Below are 25,568 nucleotides of genomic sequence, written 5' to 3'. Positions count from 1 at the left end.
CACCTAATTATCTATCAAGTCTAAATTTAAGAAAATGAATACTTTACATAGTGAGTGCGAAAAAGGGGTATCATCGAAGAACGACGAGAAGGGGTATATGTTATTTGGAAGAAAGAACAAGAGATCCACAAAAGGTTCAAAGGAAAAGACGAAAACCAATTTTATACCTACGTAGTATGAAGCTCATATCTCGTTTTATGTCATTATATACAACATCCACTAATTTCTAATCTTTGGATCTAATCTCTGTCAACAAACACCTGAGGTGCATTGTCTACCATCCACTGTACGCTCAGTGCTTTTCCGGCCATATCACCGAATTCCCTATTGGGATCGGCCGATCTCATCAATGTAGCTGCACCCAAAACCATCACATTAGCATTCCATCGAATCTTATTTCTCTCATTCATTGATCGATATGTAGATATCAAACTCACGTCCGAAGACCACACCGAGATTCTGAGAAGTCATGAGATTAACACTCGATTGAGCTGTCACTCTGTTGAGATGCAACATCAACGTTTTCAAGGTGTTGTAATGTTCTTTGGGGAGTTCTTTCAACAGCGCACAAAGAGCTGAATGTTTGTTATTGGCATCTCGGATACCTACACCATCGCAAAGCATCATCAGCTCGTAAATCTCTCGAACCGATCCATTCTCTTAGATGATGGGAAACAGGTTGTTTTGGTCAAGTAAAGCCAACTCACTAGCAGCAGCGACGAAACTCTCATGTAAAGCATGAGTCAATAGAGGATTAGGTAAACTTCTGAAATAAGTCTTCAAGACCGAAGTGACACTTGAAATATCATTGAACGTTTCCAGATCTGTCAAATCGAAAGCATCGTAATCTCCTCTTTCGAATAATTGAGTGATCTGTTTCGATTGCGAAGACCCTCCCGTCTTTCGATAGATTCCTTCATATTCCATGCCTGCAAGGTGGAAGATGCTTAGTAAAGCGACAAGGTCGAGTAACGATCCATCCATGATCAGGTAAAACAACTCACCAACTGCTTCAACAGCACTGATACATTTAGTCACGATACCAGGTATGGGGGTTTTATCCGCTCCGACCTGTTCAATTAGATCACGACCGAACATTGAGGGGGCTAAAGGCAACGAACATCAGCATAGTCATAGGTGACTATTGCTCTTCCCCATACTCACGTAAAGGCCCATCGAGGTTCTCAATCGTACCATTCCTACTACCTGTACAGCTTCGTGGTAATTTCTCGGCACATTTCGAGTGACAGACTATACCGCAAGCTAGACACAATTCAAGATGTACTATTAGCATATGATTCTTCCCCGTGAGTTGAGATCCGAAGTCTATTTTCGCCAAGACAATACTCACAAGAACATTTAACCTCCTGTAATCCCCACATTTTCTCCTGACATAACTCGCACCTCGTCAACCTCATCGTGGAATGTTGATTGAAATTATGATCTCTCAGACCAAACTCCGTCGAAGGTCTCTGTAAACCATTCCCACCTGCTCCTCCTCCATTGGCACCTCCGGGGACACCATTCGCTAAGCCTAGTCCAGACATGTTCACGCCCAAACCGGGATTACGGAGGTTGAGGTTTGAGGTGGGTAAATTGAGTGGTTTAGATATCGATGCTGAGACAGAAGAAGAATCAGGTCCTTTGGAAGACTTATACCATTTAAATCTTCTAGCAGGAGCAGCTTCGATAGGTTCGGGTTTAGTCACTTTGACCACTCTAGCCGTCTCTTCAGGTACTTCCTGTAATGTAGCGGAAGTAGCCAAGGATGATAAAGATGGGGATCCAGATGGATGAGTTCGACCACTCGTAGAAGATTTATTGAATATCGTGGTAGGTTGTCTAATTCTAGATAAGTGATCTTGTACAGATTCAGCTTGTCTAGATAGTGAAGCATTCAATTCGGCTAATTCTTCATTCTTCGCTGCCAATGCTGCCGATTCCTCTAAGAAGGATTCTTTCGTTTCTCGTAATTCAGCAATTTCACGTTGAAGCGCTTCTCTCTGAGCGGTAAGCGGTTCGAGCTCTTCTCGATATTGCTCTTTGATCGTATCAAGCCGGTTGGTCAATGATCGACTGAGGGACGAAGCTCCGTCATCACCGTTGGATGATTCGACACTAAGATCAAAGCAGATAAATGCAATTCAGCATCGTTACTTGAACCATGAGGCTGGTAAACATCCTCACCTTCCCCTTCTTGCACTTAGCTCCTCGACCTCAGCAAGCGTCATATCCCTTTGAGCTCTCAACCGTGATATATCCCTCTCAAGTCCCGTTAAGCTAACGGCAAGATCGTTACTTCTCCTTCTCATATTCTCCGCTCTTCTTTCATCTCCTGAGATGACGCTCAGTCGAGCAGTTTGCGAATGTACTTGAGCACGTAGTCTCGAGACTTCAGCTTCGAGTTCTCTTCGATGGGCCAGCTCTTTATCGTACTCTTCTCCTGCTATAGTCAAACCTTCAGAATATTGTTGACTTGTGCGCTGCAAAGGTCGTTAGTTCAATTATTAGCTATCTCTCCAAGTCCACATTTCCAATCAACGTGATCACATCGAGGGAACACATGTTAAGGGAAACCTCTGACCCACCTTAGCACCAGTATATTTATTCTTCAAGCCCGTTATCGTGTCCCTTAATTCCTCTATCTCCTGAATCGCACCCGACAGCACCGTCAGGTCCACTTCGATCTTATCTTCCTCTCGATGTTTCGCGCCAGCTACCAATTCCACTAGCGTAGCGAACGACCCGTCACCTGTACCATATCTGGAATTGATCGATAGCGTACTATCAGCTGAAGGCTGTCTGATCCGTAGCATTTGCGGTGTCTGCACTTGGTCGTTGGGGGATAATCTCGATCTCGAAGGCGACCGGGAGGTGATAGCGTCCTGCGATCCAGAAGTCGTAGCAGTACCAGTACCAGCAAGTTGAGATTGTTGGTCCGCAGCAGAAGATAACATGTCCATATGTGGGGACCTAGCTAGAGAAGGCGAGTTCCCTCCTTCGTTGATCGACAATGGCGAGGGAGGTCCACTACCCCCTTCTTCAGCTTTAACAGTCACAACTGATTCTCCGGATTTGTTATTATTGGTTATCTTATCTGTTTTAGGCGATTGATCGATGTTATTAAGGATCACCGCGAAATCAGGATCGGATAATGAAAATGACATCGGAGGCAAGTTCGGTGCGTTCAATCGAGGTGTCGATAATGCTCCTTCGGAAAGTTGGTTGCTTGACGGTTGTTTAGATGGTAGTCCAGATGAAGCAGTATTGTCCATGCTTGACTTCCTAGAAGCTGAAGATTCCTCATCTTCAATTGTCGCTAATGGCCTGGATCTACTAGTACCAAGTTGATCAGGTAGAGAACTTGTTCTAGGTGGTGGTCCAGATACGTTCTGGTCCGGTGTTGACCTCCCACCCCCTCCAGCAGACAACTGTCGCTCTTTGAATGGGAACATGTCGTTTCCGGGAGATGGCGAAGGTGCCGTGGGTGATCGTAAAGGTTGTAATCCCTGCGCTTGCTGTTGCTGTTGCTGCTCCGTTTGCAAGTCTGTAAAAGACGCTCGCAATGGCGAAGGCGGCAAAGGTGACATTCTGGGTTCAGCGTTGAATGTTGAATTATGAGAATCCATATTGAACGTCATTGCGGGGTTGATAGATCGTCTCCTATCAGCTTTACTAGTCGGAACGTTCAATCCTACTGGTCCTACTCCCAAACCAACGTTTTGAGGTTGATGTCTGGCCGAGGGTCCTGCCACAGGTACATTTACAGGAGAAGAGGTGTTGAGCGATCTTGAAGACCCTAAAGATGGGCTGGGTGCATGTCCAGGATGAGCACGACCTTGAGGACTATGTTCAGAATCCATAGATCTGCTATGTGGCACGCCACGGGTAGGATCAGATGGCGAAGCGGGTAACGGAGTATCCTCAGCTTCGATGATTCTTCGATCGGCGGGTGAAGTCGATCGTTGAATTGGTCTATCTACACTCAAATCTCTCTGTTTCTCCCTTTCTCTCTCGCGTGAGGACTCTCGTTCAGAAGCATCTTCAAATGCTTCTCCGGCGTTAGGTGTGCCAATACCATTAGAGGGCGTATCGAATTTATCAGAGTTGAAGGAGTTCGGGGTAGCGGATGGAGAAGCGAGCGGAGAATTTGCAGTTTGAGCAAGAGACATTGAAGATGGTATACCTGGTGTGGAATGAAGGAAGTTTCCGCTTGGTTGCGCAATGGGCGAAGTCATCCCGTAATCATCGTCCTTCTTCTTTTCTTTGTCCTTCTCATTGCCATCTATACCCTTTTCTCGCCTCTCTTGCTCCCTCGCCTCTTTCTTAGCTTGCTTCTGTCGCTTGTGTTCAGCATGGCGTCGACTTCGCGCCACTCGCTCGTTATGACATGCCTAGACAAGATCGTCAATGCAATGATCTCTGCAATGATCCAGAGTGTAATAGCTTACCATGCAATATATACCCTGACTGGTCTTGGCAAATACAAGTTCTTCTATACGTCTCTTACACGTTCGACAAGTGAAGCAATGAGCATGATAAGATTCATCACCCGTCATAATAGCCTCTTCAGTGATGGCTTGCTTGCACACGAAGCACTGAAAGAAGGGATGCTCTGTCAGCGTTGTCCACCAAATGAAGATTGTCTGTACACAGAGAGCTGACAATTGCCACAGACTGGACTACCATCTGATAGCAATAGCAGATTCGTATCCGCTGACACTTTGTTCTTGCATTTTGCACACTTGAAGCAATCTACGTGCCATAGTGATGATCTGGGAGTATCCAACATTGTAAGCTATACGAAATAGAATTTTCAAGATGCGGATATGATGGAATTAATGATAATGGAAGATAGGGTGAAATACTCACCCAAAAGCAACTACGACCCCACCGCTCTCCTGATCAATGACCTCATGACACCCTCCGCATTTGGCATCTAGATCACCTAAATTCGGCAGACTATCTCCCGTCTTCGTCGTGGCATGTTCACCGCCGCCATTTTTCAGATTAGTCGGATCGTGGTAAGTGGATCCATTGATAGTTGGTGTAGGGATGTTGGAAGGGGATGATACCCTTGGCGATAGAACTGCAGGGGCTGAAGTGGACGCTGAGGGTTTTTGAGAGTCTATCGAGGGAGAATGAGGATTAGGGTGGGGTATGGGGAATGCTACGGACGATGGTGAATGGGAATGCGAATGGGTGGAGGATGATGCGCCGGGAGCATCGAGTGTTAGCGATGATGACATGATTATGACCTTTCTATATTCTATGTCTGATGGATTCTAAGCGTTGAGATATGTATCTATGGAGATAGGTCATTTGATATGGATATTGATGTTGATGTATATCGTAGTAGGTGCGTGTGAATGTGAATGAGATGAAACAATGATCTTTGTGCAAAGGTAAGGCGATGCTGTAAGCTGAAGGTGAGTGAGAGCTTCCTTTACCTTTCTCTCTATAGGATGACAATCACAATGACCAATAAGTTGATATGGAAATCAACAGAGTGAGAGAGCCAGAACAAACGATGTTCAAGTCCAAGCGTGAGTCGATTGATGTTGATGGAAGACGTCGTGTCGCGTAGTCTATGATCTATAGTATATTGCTGATCTCCCCAATCTATCTTCTATGTCGTTATTCTAATCCATCGATCTGATCATGAGCTTCCATCCGGTGATTGATGGAGATCAGACAAGTTGTCGACGCGTTGATCCCCAAAATCCAGAGTATAACTGTGGTTGCGGACGTTGTTTTTGTTGATACTGTGGTCCAACTTCGCAGTCAGATGGAGTATACTGTGTATGGTGTAGATGGTATGTGCGCGTACCAGTGCCAGTCGAACGTCCAAGCTCAGATTCGAGATCAGCTGATTTCCGTGGACTGGGTATCCGTATTCAGATTACTCTTCAAGGCAGTCGGTATGATCAGGTCACTACTCGTGCTTTTCGGTCTTGTCTTTGTCGTACCAGGATATACAGGGAGAGGAGTGATAAACTAAAGTTATTCCTATTCAGTTGAAATTGACGAAGGAGCAAGCCGATGATCCGTCTTGATTTTGTTTCGCCACGAGTAAGCTCTTGGCTCGAGTTCGCCGTGGATATCCGTTTTCTTCGAAAGTTGTGTAACGTGTATGCTAGTCGAGATTGCAATATAACAACAACAACAACAACAGATCCCTCTATGTCTATCTGTATCTGTCCATGTATGCTGCTGATATGGTAGTGGATGTGCCAAAAGGGATCGTGATGCTAAAATGTTGCCTAATAGCTTAATTCACCCTGGCTGGGGTGGTCGAAATCGTCGCGTCAGTATGAAAAGAAAAGAACAATAAGATAGATACCAGTCACCACCCATAGACGCGTGATATTAGGTGAGGGGAAGAAGTAATTATTCACAGTGGTCTATGGATTGCAGTTCACCAAATTTCTCCCCTCTCTCCATCTTTAAATCTCATTCTTGCTGGTTCCTCTTTTCTTGTCTTTTCATCTTCATAAATTAAGAAACGGTATACTCGCTATACAATATGTGAGTCAATCTTCCGCTTGTTCCACAACCCTCCGTTTCACTCGTCCCACGGTATATATAAAGATGAACAAGTTATCTTCAACCCACCTACGTGAAAAGTAATGCTTTCACAAAGAGGTATAAAAAATAATAATCACACTGAAAATTCTGAATATATACTGTCGTTTTCTCTTCTCGTCATACACCTTGCATCTTCTGGGCTATACACATAGCAGTAAACCATAGCAGTAAACAAGGGAATGATGCTGACGACCATTGTTCTTGATACGTACAACAGATTTTCACAATTATACTTTCATATCGTATATATCATATGTCATTTCATGCAACACCCAACGTCCATAATACACAAATACAACCATGTATCACAATACGCATACGAATCATACGATCAAACCTTTCGTCACACCCGGACTGATCTTCTCCACTTCATCTATCATCTCCTGGTACAATGCTTTAGTAGCTTTTATACCGGTACCGGAAGTTAACCAACTACTTTCAGAGTATGATGGGCCGCACTCGGCCCAGTACTGCGGAATCAACAGATATCAGTTTTACCTTCAACATTTGTCTATTGATGCCATATTTCAGACTGACTGTAACTCACATCATAGCTTTGATCCGCCTGCGCTACAGCAGAACTAACGTTCCTCGCCCCTTTTTCTGCGCTTCTCGCATTGAGGAATAAGAATGGCGCACCAAACAAAACAAACGACAAACTGAACTTGAAATCCCTTCCAAGGTTAGTGACTGCTAAACCTGGACTGACTGTTATGACGCAGATGTCAGGTAAAGTGCTGATTAGAGGTCTGGAATCTATGTGCAAAATGATATCCATATCGACAGGCATGCAATCAGCAAAAAAAAAATCCATATTCGGATGCTACGCTAGATCAGATGGAACAGAACCATAAAGGCGTCTGCCTCATCTTGGTCAGTGCAGTGAATGTAAATTGCGCGACTTACGTTTGTTCGTAGCCATCTTTGGTGAAAGTTGGTGGTTTGTCGGCATTTCCTGGATGAGCCCTAATCACATTGGATCCTCCACGAATATCAGTCGGGTCTATAACTTCGGTAAATAGTATACGGTATCTGATATACACTCACCCAGCATTATTGATGACCACGTCAATCTTGTTGAGACCTCTTTTCTTTAGCTCGTCAGGCAAGATCTTTATAGTTGCCAAATCACATAAATCCAGATGGATAATCTCGGCTTGTAAGTCTGGATGAAGAGATTGTAATTTCGTTAAGATTTCTTCGGTAGGTTGGAGTGACCTTACGCATAAGATCAACTTTGATGGTGAAGCTCGAGCGAAATGCTTGAGGGATTCCAAGCCAATACCTGTAACACCCCACAAAAACGCATGAATATCTGCCAATCTAACAATCTACTTGACTGCCGAAAAGAGTTTGATCTCACCTGAATTGGCACCTGTCATCAACACGACTTTACCTTTAAGGTAAGGCCCTCTTGGTGCAGAGGGTAGGATTGTCCATTGTCTTCCTAAGAACGTCCAGAGGGTCATGATGGACTGATGTAACGGTAATGGATGATGGACGGATGCGTACGGAAAGAGTTACGTTCTTCTATTTATATCTTACATCTTGTGGACGGCAGTCGAGTGACCGTCAGCCTAGAGACTTGACTGAATACGTGAGCGTGTGAACGTTAGTGGTACTAACCTAACTGGATTAATCAGCTACTGCGCTGTGCTGGATAACGCAGTCCTTCCTTTTCAAGCATTCACCCCCTATTAAGAAAAACATCTTTTGAATGATCAGTCTAACAAACAACCTCAGACCACTATTTACATGCGTATCATATCTAACTGTGAGGAAGTACCAAAAAGATTGTCTGGAAGAGATGTTACTTCCTTGTCCACGGTAAAGGTCAAGCGTGCCTGAGATTTACAGTTACATCACCAGACTGGCAAGAGAGAATTCCGATGCTTCTTGTACTGTATCGTATCCATTCCCTATCTCATCCAGTTCTTAGACCTGTACTGGTCATGTCCTCCATCAAGATTCGCGCAAGTGCTAGTGCTGGACGGTATCGTCGGCTTGTCCACACTGTTAGACGTTTCTATTTGCCAGCATCTTCATCCTCGTTGCCTACAGTGCAGTTATGGATTGGCGGTCAGTCTCTCGCTACGTCCTCGGGAGGTACGGTTGTTCATACACATCCAAAGACAGGTAGAGAGTCTTGTCAGGCTGTGGTAGCTGGAGAGAAGGAAGTGTGAGTCTGACTACATTTCCATCATTGTTCAGAACGTAAAACACCAAGATCACCTCACTATATACTACAGCAGAGCTCAGCTGACCGCTGAGTTGAGATCAGGAACGATGCGATTATGTCTTCCAAAACAGCATTTGAAGAATGGAGGGACGTGACTGGCTGGGAGAAGAAAGGGATCTTACAGATTGTAAGTTCAACCTTTCCACTCATACTGACTCAACTCTCGTGGGGGGAATGACCAGCTAATTTCAATGGTATGGTATGATACATCTAGGTTGGAAAATTGATCAAGGATCGTTCAAAAGATCTGGAAGAAGCACTACGTGCCGATAGTACTTTCTCGGATCTGGTAGTGAAGAAAGATCAGGAATCTGCTTTACATTTATTAGAAGGTGCTTCTCATACGTGAGTTCCAGCTGTTTACTGAGATATATAAGAATATCTATTCTAAGTCTTTCGTGTTATTCTGGGTTCGTTATACAGAGCAATCTCAGTCGAGGTGAATATTAGAATACCAAGGACAATCATCCTCATAATCCCCTTGACCAGCGATCCATTCGCCAGAAGCTGACGATGTTGAGGTTATATAAATCATTGCTAGGGTACCATACCTCAAACTGTCGATGGGAGCTTCTCGATGGTCCTTCGACAACCCTATGGTCCTGTGTTGAGTATACCCGCGTTCAATTATCCTCTGACATTAGCTCTGAGGAGTATAGGTACGTTTTTTCTATTTCGTCTTCACAGAGTCACCCAATCCATCTAGCTGATCGTGGATTTTGATCTAGCGTACCCTCTCGCATGTGGAAATACCGTTCTACTCAGAGGTAAGCTCAGAGTACAAGACAGTACATCAGAGTACACGTCCGCCTTGAGATACTCCTCGGATCTGTATCATAGCAGGACTGAAGACGATCGTTAATGATTGGAGATGGAGCTGGAGCTGGAGATGGTGATATCCGAAGCTGATCATCGATAAATAGCCTCACCTCTCTTACCTCAATTTTTCCAGCTTCTCGGTCACTTATTCCAAGATGCAGGTTTACCCAAAGGCGCTTTACAGATCTTGAATTTCTCTGAGAAAGATGTGGCGGAGAGGATAGAGCAAATCATCGCTCATAGGGAAGTAAGGGTGAGCTATCCCTAGTATCCCAAACACGATAAGCATAGCTAATTCATACAATTCTTGTTATGTCCAAAAAGATGGTCAACTTCACTGGGTCGGTGAGATTGGGTAAGATCCTAGCTGCGAAATGTGGACAGTATCTAAAGTGAGTCATGGCATCTACATCGAAGATCGACATAAATCTGAGAAACGTACTGATTATGAGGGTGTGTTGGCAGACCATCAGTAATGGAATTAGGTGGGAAATCAGTAGCGATAGTTTTACCTAGTGCAGATCTCGAATTAGCTGCGAACAATGTGAGCAATCTCTCAATCTTCATCTCATCCGCTTTGTAATAGAGAATTTCAGCTGATGTTATATCGTCATGATAGATCCTCTTCGGAGCTTTCTTCAACTCTGGACAAGTTTGCATGTCCACCGAACAAGTATTGGTACATTCGGAAATTGCTAATGAGTTTGAGAAAGTATTGAAGGAAATTGCAGAACAAGCCAAATGGGGTGAACAGGGTATGGAGATGGTCAGACCTGGTTCAGGAGACGGTGCGAGGGATTTATATGATAATGCGATAAAGGAGGTGAGTGGTTTGATCTTCTAAGACTAAGACTTATATAGAACATGCACAGAACACATAAATCAATTTCCAAGTCATGTATGCTGATGAACCTTTCACACCAGGGCGCCAAGGTATTATACTCCTCCTCAAACACTTCTTCTACCTCTTCTACCTCCTCAACTTCCTTTCCTCCTACTATCTTCTCATCCCTCCCAGCATCCTCCAAATTATACATCGAAGAATCATTCTCCCCACTTCTCTCCCTACATCGCTTATCCAGCACAGAGGACATAATCCAACATGCCAATTCGCATTCTACCGGTCTCACTTCATCAATATTCACGAACGATTATCGGGAAGCGCTAGACATGGCTAAAGAGCTTGAGAGTGGAGCTGTACATGTAAATGGAATGACGATACATGATCAACATAATTTACCACATGGAGGATGGAAAGATAGTGGATATGGGAGATTCAATAGTAAAGGCGCGATTGAAAGTTTCACTCAGACGAAGAATGTTAGATTTGTTAAATCGGGAAAACTCCCTTTGGGATTGATTTATGAGGGATTATAAGATGGCGTACTAGATAGCTTTGTAGCTATAGGTAGATTTTGTATAGCATTGGATTAGGATTACGCGATAGACCGTCTTCGTCATTTGGAATAGTATACGGAGAGGAACGGAGAGGACTTTAGCTTGATTTATGATATCTGACATCTGAAGGAAGATCGACAGATTGTTTAAGTTTGTAAGTTGTAGATACCCTAGTTCCAAATCGTTCGATCATTCCTCCCGCGGTCTTATCGGATGTTATACAAGTCATTGCAAGTACGCCTCTAAGCTTCACACTGATCTCATAGAATAATTCGGGTTTTATTGTATCGCTGCCCTTGACGACCATCATCAACCACCGTCGTCCTCGGTTCCGAGGCGAGTCGAGAGTGGCTTATGTCAATTGAGACATCTCCAAACTTCTATCAGGAACAATGGGAATAGCGATGAGTATACCTGAGCCTGAGCTCCTGCCGATCGACATTCGAATTCGGACATCACATAGATACGTGCAGCATCATGTTCCAGTATCTTCCAGTAGGAGATGAAGCATTGATGTCTTCCCCTTACAGTCGCGAAGGATGGGAATAAGGTTTGCGGTGGAACGCACGAGCCACCATCGAAAGGTACGGTAAAAGCGCCGTGAATACAGCCGAGTCTTACCTGAATTCAACTTCACTTGCTGATCAGTTGACATCCCCGCAATCCATCACTGATGTGAGCGATTACTAAATCAGTGACAACTGTGTTCTTGGTGGTATACTACATGAATGAACAGGAAGCCAAGTTGCGAAACTTGACGATATACAAGCCATGATTCGCACTGACCTTTTGCACCATCAACAAACATGGATACGGTACCCCTACCTGCCCTTTCGATGGGCGAGAGGTACCATCACCATCATTTCCGAGTAACTTTCTTCACCTGTCAATCACGGAAAGGACTCAATAGTCAAGCTCAAAGGGAGAGAAAAGAGATAATCATCAGTCCAGAACTGCCAAGTGTACCCTTCTTTCAGCAGGTGTTGTCGTCACCTGGTTAAGGAACAGCGCCTGAATGATTGATTGGCATCTGATGTACTTGGGCTGGGACCTGAGCTTCTTCGTTGTTCCTCTTCCTCGTCTCGGTAGACGATGCAGTAAGATGATACAGATTGTCCGGGTGATACGAATCATTCTTTCATCCTCCTTCGATGCGACAACGTTCCCATCGATAAAAATGTTGGAAAAACATCCATATAAATAGCTTGCAGATTCTTTTCTTTCTTTCTTTCTTCAGCAACGAGGCTAAGCAACATCTATCCTATCATAACCACCTTTCATCCATACAAACATCAACTCTGGACTAATCTGACCACTGTCTTTCTTTACTTTCATTCACACCATACCATCTCAGCTACCATAACGCTAAAACAAACAAAACAAAATCAAGATGAGTAATCTCACTGCTGCCGAAGCTTTGGAAATAGCAGCCAAGGAATCGGTGGATTATAATCATAATTTGAATTTGGGTACTTTTATCATAGCGTGAGTACTGTGGTTTCTTCCTACTTTCGCCTTCTTCAACATCTTGATATTACTAAGGAGCTGATCAATACGTCCTTGTGGTAAAATGATAGATCCGGAACAGATATGTTACTATGCGGGGTGATGATCGTCCAATTAATCAATTACTGGACTTGGTCGAAAGGAGATAGGATGTTTAATAAATCTATCGTTGTGAGTATCAGCTTACCAACATCATACTCTCCGATATCACAATACAGTACTCATGGACTTATGATAATTGACTGATTGTATAGATAATCACATCTTTATCAAGTTTCTTAGCCACGGTATTCATAATCGTCTTAATGTTCAGATTATTCGTATATCATTTTGGTACTTATGCTCCTTTTGCGTCTCTGAACCGTAAGTCCATCTCTACCCTTGATCGACTAACGACTAACACTGACAATGTTATTATGTCTTACTTCCAGTCCTTGTATATATGAGTATAATCGATATCATCCCTTCGGTCGCCACTCAAGTATTCTTCACTGAAAGGGCATACAAATTGTGTAATCGATCGAAAATCTTAGTTGGAGCAATCGCCATCTGCCTGTAAGTTTAAGCTCAGCTGCTCTCTTCTCTACACAAAGCCTTCACTTTATGCAATAACCAAAGCCATATTGATTAATTCGACGGTGGATCCAACAGGCTAGTATCGATCATCGGGGCAGTCGGTATGCCACCTATCAGAGCAGCAGTGCAAGCAGGTAAAGTCGATGTAAGTCTTTCCTAAAGAGGCATGTGGATTTTGCCTAGCTGATCAGATGATATGATGTTGTGATGATATACTGCAGGCTGAACAAAAGAAAGTATTCATGTACATGTGGTTATGTGGTTCCCTCTCTGCTGATCTGATGATCACTACGAGCATCATGTGGAGTTTGATGAAAAGTAAGACGGGATGGAAGGAGACTGATGATACGATTAGTCAATTGATCAGGTAGGTTGGATCTCCTATTCAAGTTGTCACTGTCACTGCACCTTCTCCAATCCTCAGAGTGAAGCTGTTGCTGACCCCTATGGGGACATAGGGTCATGGTGGAAACTCAATTACCACCTACATTATTGTAAGTGATTTCATCACCCCACGGTGAAAATACTCTATATGTATTATGTACAATTACTGATGTTGATGTTGTACAGAGTAATCTTCTTCTTCATCGTTACATTTGGGTTCCCCCTTCTATACCTTGACATCTTTGCTTTGTAAGTGGAATTTGCTTTTTCGCCAGACGGATTATGAGGTATTAATCAACAAAATTGTTTTCACTTTTAGATGGGTTCAGTCGAAATTCTACACCTGCGGTCTACTGGCCTCACTCAACAGTCGATATTCCCTAAGACGAACTATGAAGAATGATTCTTCCAATCATGGAATAGTGAGTGACTGTCCTTTCGTATATCAAGATAAGCTCATAGAGGTTGATCCAAATTCCGATGTGTGATAGACAAATAAGACTGGACCTGTCGTACATGTGCTCACGGAAACCTATGTTCAAGTAAGTACAAGGTTTCAGCCTCGCTGTACACACAGTACGCTTCACTGTCTTTACTATACCTATGCTAATTTGTGTTCGATCTTTTTCACGTAGAACGGTGATCCAGCTGTCTCTTCCACTATCAACCACAATTCCAACCAATCCCACCGACCAACCTACACCCACACACCTCATCGAATCGTACGTAAAGATCCCCTAGACCTAGATATCGATGACGACTCCATTGAACTGGAGGACAAAACATCTCAAAATTCCAATCCTAATGAGACTGAGCTGCACGAAAGTCATAAATTGGATTATATCGATAATGCCAGTAAGACGGGCTTGACGGATGTTATCGTACATAATGGTAAAAGAGAATAACCCTGGTATCTCAATCTGACGTTCAATAGGAATTTGATTTCTTGATACAGTATCATTTCGGTCAGTGGTGGGCATTGCAGGAAAATTGCTTCTCCTTTTTCGAAATAGACATAAAAATCAAAATCTAACAAAAAACATATCTTTTCTGCAACTTGGTTTGGGTAATTGTTAAATTGGTTCATACACATAGAATACATACATGTATATCCGTTAATTTGTATATGCACAATCATTGAGATGATCTCATCGATGTTCTCTACAGATCACTATATTCGTGTATCTACAAGTACAAAGTGAGTTTTAAACGACAAATCCACGTTGATCAACTGAATTTTCGAGAATAGGTGGTTTCTCATTAATATCAAGTTGATCATTGGAGATGTTCAATGATTCCCTATTGATAATGAGTGACATCCATGTGAATTAATATATTGAAACGAAACGAAAAGGATGTGTTCTCTGATGAGAGGTTACTTACCAAGTAGGTGGGGTATCTTCGTTGGGAGGTAAAGCAGCTGAGTTGGGTGGATTGTGGAAATCAGAGTGACTATAAACACAAGGAAAACTTATTCAATTAGCTCAGGCCCAAGTACAAGGAAAGGTTCTTATGAGAGATACGGCATAAGGTGTCAAAAAGCGAATTCTGGGTTGGTTGATTTGAACTAACCCTTTGATAGTCCAACTAGGTCTAGGTTTGAATCTACCCCAAACCATCCTAACGAGGTAGGATGATAGACAGAGAAGGAATGAGAAAAGATTCATGAATATCGCTGGGCTGTTATATCATCAAGTGGTAAGTCAGCTCTTGCATAATGAAACATTGAGTGATATCCCCTCGGACTTGGACTTGACGATTGACAAGTGACAAGTGAAGAGACGAGTGACGAATACACTAAGAACTTACCCTGGTTTGACTGATAATGAATTATTATATTTATTATCAACTAAAACATCGCTTGAGACCGATTGCATTCGAGTTAACATTCCAATATCCAATGACCACTATGATTTGCAGATACGAATATTCTTGTCAGTTCGTTCAATCAAGAAGATAAGTAAGGAATGTGGAATGGATGGAACTGGATTGCTTGTCCAGCCAGGAGCGAAATAACCCACAGCAATCAGAACAAAGATAGTACTGAATCCAGCACCGTTGAAAGCCCATTTGGTCCAATTATAAGCATGTCTCTCTCTATTTTCCCATGAACCGGAGGAAGCAAGGGTCCAACAAAGTGTCAACCAGACTGAAAAGGTTGCTACATAACATATAACAGATAAAAAAAGGTCAATTAGTCGGAAATCGTGAATTCAATGAGTTTGAATCGAGAAAGGTGGCGAGATCGAAAATTCGATGGTATTTGTAGTACGGTGTGGTATGAAAGACCGATGATGGTCAACTCACCTAAGATATGCATTACCCCACTCCCAATCAGATAATCTACATTGATATTCTTACTTATACTTTTCAACGATTTGAGAGGGTCCGGTAAAGTATTTAGAGTAGCCCATAGATCTAGGTTAAATCCTTTATTGGCAGAACATTGATTTCTACCATACCAAGATATCAGAGTAAGTACTTCTATCGGTCACACGCGATGTTGTCGTTGTCAATAGACTCAGACTCACTCGATACCATCAAATCCACTGATACACCAACCCCACGTACCTACCTTGACCGTCCCACCACCATCCACTTTAACATTCGCAATACTCAACCCATCGATGATCGGAGTGGACAACGACGAAAGTAAGATTAACAAAAATGCAGTGAAGATAGGGAAAAACAGGTATGTAGCTTGGTTGTTTTTATCATCCCCCGAGGTCCAAAATCTACCTTTGGGCTCATTCGTGGCGTTGCCGTCCGTATTGAGGTTGGTGGAAGAAGGGAGGTTGTTGTGTGTGAATCGAGCTGGGTTGGTATCGATCACTACGACTGGTCCTAGAGTCTTCTTCATGATTAGTGACAGTAAAGATAAAGGCTGTATTGTTAGTTGCAATAAGATGACTATTCCTGATGAGGAAGGTTGCTATTGCTGTATGCACAATCACTAGGATTTTCTTGTATTGTTAATGTGATTAGTCGAAGATCACCTTTTGTCACTTCGAGTCGAGTTTAATAGACAAATTAGTCTAGGAGAATCCCTACAACATATCTCTGCTAACGAAGACTCCACCAAATATATCCAACTTGTTTCTAATCTTTCAAACGCTCACTCGACCATCCTTTGTTGGTTCCAGCAGAGACAGATCGACATCCTTTGTGGTCATGACTAAGGATCAGACGAATAAGAGGGGAAATGGAGGCAAGTTGCAGCTATGTCAAGGAGGTGGAAGATCAATGGAAGACATCGAGCTGCGAAGTGGTAGCGTCATAATGACGTTGGTGTATGACATGTATTTGAAAGCCTCAAATATCATCGAAGAAGTGGAAAATGGTCTGTAAGTTGCTGCAACGAAGAAAGGAATGTGTCATATTTTCATGGGTTGCATTGTTCCTGTATATATCTATTGGAGGGATTTTACGAATGCCTGTAATGTTAGATCAAGGTCAGCAATGCATTCGAGACTGAGCCGATATGTTGACGTGGGATTGGGGGATATCGGACTCCAATGAATCTCATCCATTCTGGAGAGGGGCACATTGAAGAACACTCGTAAGGGAGTACGGACAAAAAGGAAAGTGGCTGGGTTGTCATGCGTCACACTCACCTGCTCAAGTTTGGCAACTTCTGACTTGAAAGCTTCTACCTGTTTCCAACAATCAAGTGGTTTTTCGGGGTTGGTCCTATGTCGATAGCAAGTGGTACATTAGCGACCTCGTTCACCAAGGTATCAGACGGAGAAGAGTTGCGTTAGAATGTCAATAGACTATTGGATGCGCAGAGTCATAAGAAGCTCACTCACAAATAACATTTTTCCACTTGTTCCCTAGCTTCCCTAACTCCTTTTGAAGTATTCAACTTCTTCTCTTTCAATCTCTCAACCTTCTCTCTGATCTGTTCGATATCCTTACCCAAAACCTCTGAGCTCATACCGGGTTTCTCCTTATCCAGATTCTCCTTCTCCAAAGCTGCATTGATCTTGGATAAGATCTCCGCTTCTTGAGATCTGAGATTGGCAGACTCGGCCGCGAGTCGTCTTCGGACTATATCATCTGCTGAGCTGGATGAGGAAGAGGATGAGTCGGAGGGGGAAGAGAGACGGGATATCAGGGATGGGGAGAACTGTAATAAGGATCAGTACTGCAATTAAGTGCTAGGAACAGAGTAGTGGGGAGAGGGGTAGCAATATGGGAGAAAAGTGGGAGAGATGAGGGGAGGGAGGGAAAGAAGGAGACAGAGAGAAGGAACGAGCATAAGACGGCAACAACACTCACTTGAACAGAAGTACCAGGCTCTGAAGGAGTTATCACCTGCTCCTGAACATTTTGAGAGGATTGTGCTGCACCCATTTTGGCGAAATGCGGGTCTATATGAATGATCTTATGACAGAATGAGCGAAAGAGATGTTATTGTAGTTGTCGAGTGGGAAAAAGGCAAAGTGAGGTTGTTAAGGGTAAATCACCATACTAAAGTGGCAGATGCAGACGCAACATGGCCTCCACATACGCACCACGCCTGCACAACATTCATAGCTTGCAAGTCGAATTGGATCATGTATGCAATGAACAATCAACGCAAACATTGCTTATAGACAGGATGAACGACCCTCTATCCCCTCTCACCGTCCCACCTCCCCGATACTTGCTCGAATCAGATTCATCCGACGAAGAAGGTCAAGGGTCATATCCCGCGACAGCTCCCGGTCCATCTACCAAACCCAAAATAAGGATCAACGACGGTATACAGGTGGATATCACTGGACTAAAAGATGAAGTAGATGAGGTAGTAGTGGGTTTAGGTCAAGCTGGTAGATACATACTGAAGGGTGTTCAAGGTGAGAAGATCGGTGGAATCAAAATAGGAAGTAAGAATGTTGGGGGAGTTACGAAAGTAGGAAAGAATACGGTAGTTTCGATAGAAGAAGGTGAATTGGGTGGAGATGAGTGCTGGGAAGTGGTGAAGAGCTTAGTAGGAAAGGTGAAAGCTAAGAAATGGTATGTTAATACATCATACATCATATATTCCTACACTTTCGTCGGAATGGTTCATAACGACAATGATGGTATTCATTCTGACTCTTGATTGCTCGTATAGGACCATTGTTACTTCATATGTCCCTTCCATGTACATCCCACCTCCATCTGAAAGAGGAGAAAGACTGGATAATTCACCTATCCGAATATTATCCTGTGATATTTTGGCAGTAGAAGGAACCAAATGCTTTGATTCCCCTAATTATCTTACAGGCATAGCGGGGGGTCTGGTCTCTCTCGTGAGTTACACAATTCTTCGACAAGGACGATTCATAACTCCCATCAACTCCATCAGATGAATGTTTCATATGTCGTCGATTTGCTAATCATTATCTTCGTGCTTGTCGTAGGCTTCTCATCCAACTTCATCAATCGCCCAGCCGAATACCATACTCCTGCCTCTTCCGCTCTCATCTCTCCCTTCCTCCCAAATTCATTCGACTCTCAAACTCATCTCACCGGGTATAAGCGATACCTTTGGTCAAAGCAATAAACGTTGGACACAAGACGATGACGAACCGTACTCTGCACCTGGTATGGGACGCGTAAGAGGGTTGAGGAAAGGGGTAGGGGAAGTATCGTCTATGTATATGTAACATGCGTTTTTGATGAAGCGTACTTCGATGGTTTCATGTGTATAATGCAATGGACGCAACACTGTATACTTTCTCGTTCTACGATGACTGTTATCTCTGTACCCATCGTCTCTCATGTTGTGACTTATCTGAAGCTACAGTAGTAGTATACAGTATGGTGATTCCCGTAAATGGTGACCAAGCGTGCCTGTTTTCAAGAGTGAAAAAGTTAAGGTGTCGATTATCTCGATTATCGATTATCGGCCTCTGTTGATTGCTCCGATCGATAACATTGTCAATGACGTTTTACGATCATTCGGCATCGTGATAGCATACCATAACATAATCAACTGTTACTAACATTGAATTCGAGTGATATGGCATACCTATGCCCGAAGGATTCACCGCGATGAGGAGTCGAGATAGGTTATCGATACTTCCTCTACGGATCGTCGATGTCTCTATCTCTGTCTAGGTCGGGGATGAATGACCGATCATCTTGCACAGAGGGATATAAACTAGACTGATCTTGTACAAATGAGTACTTTGACATTATTGCCAAGTACGATCCCTCGACCCACCTTTTACTAGAAGTCCCACCTCGTCATTTCGTCTCATTCACGTGCAGAGACCTGTTCAGATACAATTACTTTAGTCCGGTCATCGGTCCATACACCACGTCTGATGCTTTGCTCTGATGTCATCTTGTCGATCTGCAGTTGGCGTTACCACCCATTCATTACCTTATATAAATAGTACCCCTACTAGACCTTTATTACCTAGATCTCAAATATCATTATTATCTTTACCACCATTATTAAACCCTTTGCCATCATCTTCCACCAGCAATAGTAATACTAGTAGCAATTATTCTACTTCAAGTTCGATAAGTAAGAATCGATCATTGATAACTTCAATAAGACAACAATTCCAAACACAACTCCAAATACAACGTCAACCTCAAAGACGATCATTCTCTATATTTTCTAAACAAAACAGCACCGACAGTACCAAAATGTCAGTTTCAGAAGAAGTTGGAATTCCCCAAATCATTTTGGACACTCGTAAAGCCGCATCAGGCGTAACCGGAGAATCTGTCGAACCTAGACAAACACTCCCTACGGAAGATATGGAACCTAATCCTGCCAATTCGATTCCTTTACCAGAGAACAGACAAAAGTTGATAGATGATGTGATCGCCTTGTACTCCTGTCAACCTACTATTGAGAGAGTAGCGAGATATGCGCCAGCTTGTGTTTATGATGATCAATTTGTTTATGCCAATGGTAAGTTTGCTCTATCCAACTTATCAAGCATCATAATAAATGGTGCATTGTCATCCCCTTGGGATCATGTATGATATCCTTGGGTATCGAGACGCTGACACCTTGTGGTGCTTTTCTGTACAGACCGATACAAGATGGCAGGACAATGGTTTGGTCTTCCCAAACTTTTCCCCAAATCCGAGAATGTAGCATACGAGATAGTTAAGAATGAAGATACTTTGATTCAATTTAGGAATAAGCAAGTGAGTGGGACATCCCCTCTAATTCATCATCTTCATATCACACCGGTTCAATACTGGTGAGGATATCGGCTGATCGACCAAATCTACCTCTTATAGACATGGCATTTCCACCTTATCCCCAAGACGGCAACTATCAATGCTCTCGTATCCATCGTCTTGGACCCAGCTACAAAAGATTCCGATTTCCCTTTGATTCTCTACCATAAGGATCAAGCCAATGAGAAGGACTACTCTCACGAAGGGTTCGGGTTCTCGTTCAAGAAGACTCAAGCTGATATGGTATCCAAGTTGATGTCTGATAAAGAAGTCAAACTCTTCAAGGTGAGCCATCTGCAAAAACCCAGATTATCTGGTCTTGATGATTGATCGTAGCTGATTAACCTATGAAATATTATTCCTATAGGGAGACGAAACAGCCGCTAAGGAACCAGTCAAGACATACGGTAGTGGTACTGCCGAAGCTCCTTTGGCTAAAGATGTATAAGTCTGATTATAGATTGTACAAAGTAGAAGTAGTAGATGTTTGCAGTAAAGGTCAGAAGTAATTATGTATCTACTATGAATGAATGGATTGTATGGTTTTCATGCCAGTTTACGAAAACTATCATACGAATCTTTGTTAGTGGGATGTGAGTTTCGAGCGAAGACCTTCCTTTATTGTATGATGGAAGCGATAGATTTATAGTTACATGACATATATTACACTAGATTACTTACAAATTGCTGATGATGAAATCGTATATATCTTGATGAAGGGTATATCGAATAGCTCCTCCCTTAACCCAGTCCTCCTTCAATACTCCAGAATAGCCGGGTTTGTATCCATGCTTCTCCTAATCCTCGACGGCATCCCTAGGTCTATACACACCTCCTCTAGCTTCTATAGCATCTATAACATCCTGTGGTGGTCGACCAGTCACTCGGACGGCGTATATCCCTCTCATCTTTTTGTCTATAGGGAAAAAAATTGAAAAGATATCAGCATTTGGTTTTGTCTGTCAGGCCATCCTATACTATGTAAACTCGGGGATTATCTTATCAAAAAAAGTGACTTACCTATCCTCTGCCATCTGGCTACCCAGCTCTCAGAAGGTTCCATCATAGCTATCATCCCGTCATATGTCACACTCGTACATTCCGCTACTCTCTCTGCTGAACCTCTCATCTATTATGAAAGTGTCACGTCCATCAGCTAAACTGCATGAAATACAAGATAGGTAACAATGACTGTACGTTGTCTTGAGGATGGAAAACTCACCTCTAAGATCTCCTCGCAATTCGGACAACCCTGAGTCAAGAAATCATTGGTGGACTGAAGTACGGAACATATCAGACAAGCTCGAAGCTCTGTCTTTCGAGATCCTCCTTTTGGTGGCATTTTTTGGGTAAAGCAGCTGAATGAATAGCTGTGAGGTGTGAATAGTTTGATTGAAGATGAAGCGGAACGGAATAGCGTGTGAAGGGTATAGCGTGTGAAGGGTATATATATGTTGTTTCAATCGATCATAGACCAGAGAGAGTATAGAAAGCAACTGTGAATTGACATCTGGATCAACGGTGGTCGCTTCGAGGTGGTCAGAGGGGTGCCACATACACCAATTGCCGAAATACCGTCCACCGTAGCGTGGGCAGTTGAACTTGGGATTTGCCACCCAACCGACCTTGAATTCATATCTATCTGCCCTTTCATACTCATACTCATTCATCTCTCATCTTCACCAACTCTATCTCACAAAACCTCATTGACCAATATACAAGATGTCGATGAATCAAGAATCACTCACTATCGAGGAGACCCTCAAGTTGAGAGAACAATTGGGGTTGTCGACAGCTGCTCCTGCCGAAGGTTCAGGTGAAGAAGCACCGGTAGACAAGGATGCTCTGGCAGAGGCGAACTATGCTCAGAGGAGAGAGGATATGAGGAAGGAGAAAGAGGAAAAGGACTTGAAAGAACGTATTGAAAGGTCAGTATCGATCATTTCTCTTTCTCCTGCACATTCACACACTTCTATTCGATACATCTCGCTTGAATAATCAGAAACAGCGTTCATACCTTTCTTCCTTTCTAGCATAACATACACCTAGAGTAATATATCTGACGTGTATTCCTGCGACCATAGATCCCGTAATCGATCAGCACTCAATGCGAAACTCAAGGGTAAAACTCTCGGAACATCCAACGAAGATGATAAGCTAGATACGAAATCATGGATCAAACAACAGAAGAAAAGAGAGAAATTACGAGCGGCAGAATTGGCAAGAAGAGCAAAAGAGATGGAAGAAGCTGATAAAGCGATATATGATGAACGTAGGTATCTGTGTCTCCCAACTGTCCTGCGTGCTAGGAGGGATGTCGCTGATATTTTGCGTATAGGTGATTTGAGCGGATTGAAAGTTGGTCACGATGTAGATGACTTTGAGGAAGGTGAAGATGTCATTTTGACTTTGAAAGATAATAGGATACTGGAAGGTGATGGTAAGTCTTTTGCTCCTGTATCTCATCGAGATGAAAGGCAGCCAACTGACAGATCTTGTTCATGAACTATAGAGGACGAATTGCAAAATGTCAATATGGTAGATGACGCAGCTATCAAAGCTGCTAAGGAAAGGAAACGAAAGGCTGCAGAACAATATACGGGATACGATGATGAAGAGTTTGACGAGAATAGGATTGGTATCAAAGCGGATATTTTGGGTAAATACGATGATGAGTTCTCGTCGGGCAAAGCCAAGTCAGAGGTATGTTTTCGTTTTCGATCTATCTATCAGCTGTTATGAATTGGTTACTGTAAGCTTAGCTGATATTGAGATTCATTTTTTTAGGGATTCCGACTGGGGGCGCCCATCGAGAAGAAGATGAAGATTGTCGACGAAGATACCGAGATGGGCATGGCCCCCGCTACGAAAGTCAAGCTGAACTTGGATTACACAAGTGAGTCTGGAAGTGGTGGTCAGTCCGAGATTGATCGCACGACTGATCAATCCCATTCTTCAGAGGAGTTTGAGGTATCAGATTATGCGAAAGAGGGAGAAAAGGGATTCAAGAAGCCAAAGGTAAGCTGTCGAAGTCATCGTAGCCCGAGACTACCAGCTGATGAAACCATTTCAATACAGAAAAAGAAGGCCAAGCGATCAACTCGAAAGGCGGAGGCTGATGGTGAAGATGAGAATGGTATGGAAGTTGATGGGGAACCCACTTTCCAGCGAAGAGTGGTAGATCAAGGACCGGATAACTTGGTGGACGATGACGATCTTCAAGCTGCATTGGCTAGATCGAGGAGAGAAAACGCAAAGAAGAAGCCTAAGATCAAGCCTGAGGATCTGGCTGCACAAAGTAAGTGCCGTGATTTTACTCTATCATTACAGTTTAGATTTGAGCGATGTAACTTATCATCCTTTTCAGTCGCTCAGCAGAAACAGGAAGAGGAAGCTGCTCAACCTGCCGATGGAGGCGATGGCGACGAAGATGGACGAATCACCTTTGACGATACTTCCGAATTCGTACGAAATGTCACTCTCGAATCGCTCGCCGCTCCAGTCAAGAAGGAACGAGCTGCTACACCACCTTCAACCGCCACTGCCAATCAACAACAACAACCTGTCGTAGTGAAGATTGAACGACCCGAGGAAGGAGAGATGGATGAAGATGAAGATATGTCTGATGAAGAGGATGATGCGTTGGCTGAAATGGCTGCTAGAGAGGGATTATCCTTGGACGAATATAGGCTGAAGATTGATAGTCAGATGCAGGAGATGGAAAATATCAAAAAGGAAGAGGCAGGAGTAAGTTGACTTCCATACTTTCATTCACCACTTCTCAACTAGATTCTCGAATACAAGCTGACTTCTGCTGTTTACGATATAGGTTCCTACCGAATCTGAACCAGTCGTTGGTAACGGTGTAGCAGGAATTCTATCAATGTTACGAAATCAAGGTGCCCTCAAGGCCGCTACAGAAGAAGAGAAAGAAAGAGAACGAATACAGAAAGAGAAAGATCTCTGGTTGGCGGATCATAGACGACGAGTCGCCCAGAGGGAAATGGAAAGGATCATGTCTAGAGGTGGAAACAAAGATCAAGCTCAACGTGAATATGAGAATAGGATGAGAGAACAACAAGAGGCTAGAGATGCGTTGGAAAGCTATAAGACGTATAGACCGGATATCAATATTGTCTATACGGATGAATTTGGAAGAAGTAAGTTTTGACGTTCCATTCTTCACCCTATCTTAACTCGACCAAAAATAGGAGAATATTTGCTGATGATTAATCGTTTACTTCTTGTTTTATTTAGAAATGACACCGAAAGAAGCTTGGAAATCACTGTCGCACAAGTTCCAGTAAGTTTTCAGTTCCATTTGCATCACTCTCTTTCCTGATTTCATCCCGTATCGTGACTGACTTTTGCTATTGTTTTATAGTGGTAAAACCTCTGGTCGAATGAAAACCGAAAAACGACTCAAGAAAATTGCCGAGGAGCGTAAACAAGCTACGATGGGCGCCACAGATACTCCGTTAGGTATGACCGATGCGTTTACAAGGAGACAACAGAAGACCGGTGAAGCCCATATGGTATTGAGTGTGGGTAATAGACAGAGTGTCCCCCAGAACAATAAGAAGAGGTAGGACGGTTGGTGAATATATACATGTAGAGCAAAAATTGGAACCAGTTGTATTTGTATTACTTTAGTCAGTTACCTCAAAAGTGAATTTGATACGACCGAAATTTGCATGCTATACTTTATATCCATTATACATTATACGAAACATTATTTTCATGCACTTGTCATTGTGTATACATAAGGAAGCAGAAAGACTAATATTGATATAGAAAAATTGGAGGTCCAAAAGAGATCAAAGAAGCCCAATCATTTCAGTCATTCCGATCGTCGTCATTACTGAAGAAATAAGGTACT

The 25,568-nt window shown here is 43.0% G+C and overlaps 10 protein-coding genes across 10 annotated transcripts; 5 read left to right on the top strand and 5 right to left on the bottom strand.

The window, feature by feature from the left end:
- Window positions 1-239: 239 nt before the first annotated feature.
- V865_001593 (uncharacterized protein) lies at window positions 240-5,249 on the bottom strand (the record flags this gene model as incomplete). Its single annotated transcript, XM_066225410.1, has 11 exons — window positions 240-355; window positions 438-605; window positions 708-929; window positions 1,005-1,106; window positions 1,165-1,263; window positions 1,352-2,118; window positions 2,188-2,483; window positions 2,589-4,394; window positions 4,452-4,598; window positions 4,655-4,775; window positions 4,873-5,249. The coding sequence occupies 11 exons, from the start codon at window positions 5,247-5,249 to the stop codon at window positions 240-242; spliced, it is 4,221 nt and encodes a 1,406-aa protein (XP_066081507.1).
- A 1,662-nt stretch (window positions 5,250-6,911) lies between these two features.
- Window positions 6,912-8,057, bottom strand: V865_001592 (uncharacterized protein; the record flags this gene model as incomplete). Its single annotated transcript, XM_066225409.1, has 5 exons — window positions 6,912-7,058; window positions 7,136-7,292; window positions 7,495-7,554; window positions 7,636-7,873; window positions 7,952-8,057. The coding sequence occupies 5 exons, from the start codon at window positions 8,055-8,057 to the stop codon at window positions 6,912-6,914; spliced, it is 708 nt and encodes a 235-aa protein (XP_066081506.1).
- Window positions 8,058-8,540: 483 nt separating this feature from the next.
- V865_001591 (uncharacterized protein) lies at window positions 8,541-11,023 on the top strand (the record flags this gene model as incomplete). Its single annotated transcript, XM_066225408.1, has 11 exons — window positions 8,541-8,767; window positions 8,870-8,954; window positions 9,042-9,172; window positions 9,251-9,266; window positions 9,369-9,486; window positions 9,556-9,594; window positions 9,751-9,899; window positions 9,971-10,038; window positions 10,112-10,190; window positions 10,266-10,469; window positions 10,571-11,023. 11 exons carry the CDS (start codon window positions 8,541-8,543, stop codon window positions 11,021-11,023), a joined length of 1,569 nt encoding a protein of 522 aa, XP_066081505.1.
- Window positions 11,024-12,434: 1,411 nt separating this feature from the next.
- On the top strand, window positions 12,435-14,415 carry V865_001590 (uncharacterized protein; the record flags this gene model as incomplete). The annotated part of the gene is made up of 11 exons (XM_066225407.1): window positions 12,435-12,529; window positions 12,622-12,721; window positions 12,805-12,913; window positions 12,982-13,105; window positions 13,202-13,271; window positions 13,348-13,493; window positions 13,585-13,620; window positions 13,697-13,759; window positions 13,830-13,932; window positions 14,002-14,052; window positions 14,146-14,415. 11 exons carry the CDS (start codon window positions 12,435-12,437, stop codon window positions 14,413-14,415), a joined length of 1,167 nt encoding a protein of 388 aa, XP_066081504.1.
- Window positions 14,416-14,715: 300 nt separating this feature from the next.
- On the bottom strand, window positions 14,716-16,370 carry V865_001589 (uncharacterized protein; the record flags this gene model as incomplete). Its single annotated transcript, XM_066225406.1, has 7 exons — window positions 14,716-14,809; window positions 14,894-14,962; window positions 15,083-15,190; window positions 15,320-15,417; window positions 15,532-15,671; window positions 15,818-15,963; window positions 16,042-16,370. The coding sequence occupies 7 exons, from the start codon at window positions 16,368-16,370 to the stop codon at window positions 14,716-14,718; spliced, it is 984 nt and encodes a 327-aa protein (XP_066081503.1).
- A 550-nt stretch (window positions 16,371-16,920) lies between these two features.
- Window positions 16,921-17,866, bottom strand: V865_001588 (uncharacterized protein; the record flags this gene model as incomplete). Its single annotated transcript, XM_066225405.1, has 4 exons — window positions 16,921-16,944; window positions 17,125-17,200; window positions 17,320-17,639; window positions 17,792-17,866. 4 exons carry the CDS (start codon window positions 17,864-17,866, stop codon window positions 16,921-16,923), a joined length of 495 nt encoding a protein of 164 aa, XP_066081502.1.
- A 247-nt stretch (window positions 17,867-18,113) lies between these two features.
- V865_001587 (uncharacterized protein) lies at window positions 18,114-19,146 on the top strand (the record flags this gene model as incomplete). The annotated part of the gene is made up of 3 exons (XM_066225404.1): window positions 18,114-18,511; window positions 18,612-18,789; window positions 18,901-19,146. 3 exons carry the CDS (start codon window positions 18,114-18,116, stop codon window positions 19,144-19,146), a joined length of 822 nt encoding a protein of 273 aa, XP_066081501.1.
- Window positions 19,147-20,140: 994 nt separating this feature from the next.
- Window positions 20,141-21,137, top strand: V865_001586 (uncharacterized protein; the record flags this gene model as incomplete). Its single annotated transcript, XM_066225403.1, has 4 exons — window positions 20,141-20,411; window positions 20,535-20,653; window positions 20,750-20,974; window positions 21,057-21,137. 4 exons carry the CDS (start codon window positions 20,141-20,143, stop codon window positions 21,135-21,137), a joined length of 696 nt encoding a protein of 231 aa, XP_066081500.1.
- Window positions 21,138-21,486: 349 nt separating this feature from the next.
- On the bottom strand, window positions 21,487-22,031 carry V865_001585 (transcription elongation factor SPT4; the record flags this gene model as incomplete). The annotated part of the gene is made up of 3 exons (XM_066225402.1): window positions 21,487-21,605; window positions 21,710-21,818; window positions 21,912-22,031. 3 exons carry the CDS (start codon window positions 22,029-22,031, stop codon window positions 21,487-21,489), a joined length of 348 nt encoding a protein of 115 aa, XP_066081499.1.
- Window positions 22,032-22,411: 380 nt separating this feature from the next.
- V865_001584 (uncharacterized protein) lies at window positions 22,412-25,278 on the top strand (the record flags this gene model as incomplete). The annotated part of the gene is made up of 11 exons (XM_066225401.1): window positions 22,412-22,617; window positions 22,774-22,961; window positions 23,028-23,129; window positions 23,202-23,392; window positions 23,477-23,585; window positions 23,649-23,707; window positions 23,768-23,987; window positions 24,057-24,436; window positions 24,519-24,849; window positions 24,947-24,992; window positions 25,074-25,278. The coding sequence occupies 11 exons, from the start codon at window positions 22,412-22,414 to the stop codon at window positions 25,276-25,278; spliced, it is 2,037 nt and encodes a 678-aa protein (XP_066081498.1).
- Between the last annotated feature and the right edge of the window lie 290 nt (window positions 25,279-25,568).

Source organism: Kwoniella europaea, chromosome 1, assembly GCF_036810445.1.
Source record: "Kwoniella europaea PYCC6329 chromosome 1, complete sequence".
NCBI lineage: Eukaryota > Fungi > Basidiomycota > Tremellomycetes > Tremellales > Cryptococcaceae > Kwoniella > Kwoniella europaea.
This window is presented reverse-complemented; position numbering and strand designations above follow the sequence as displayed.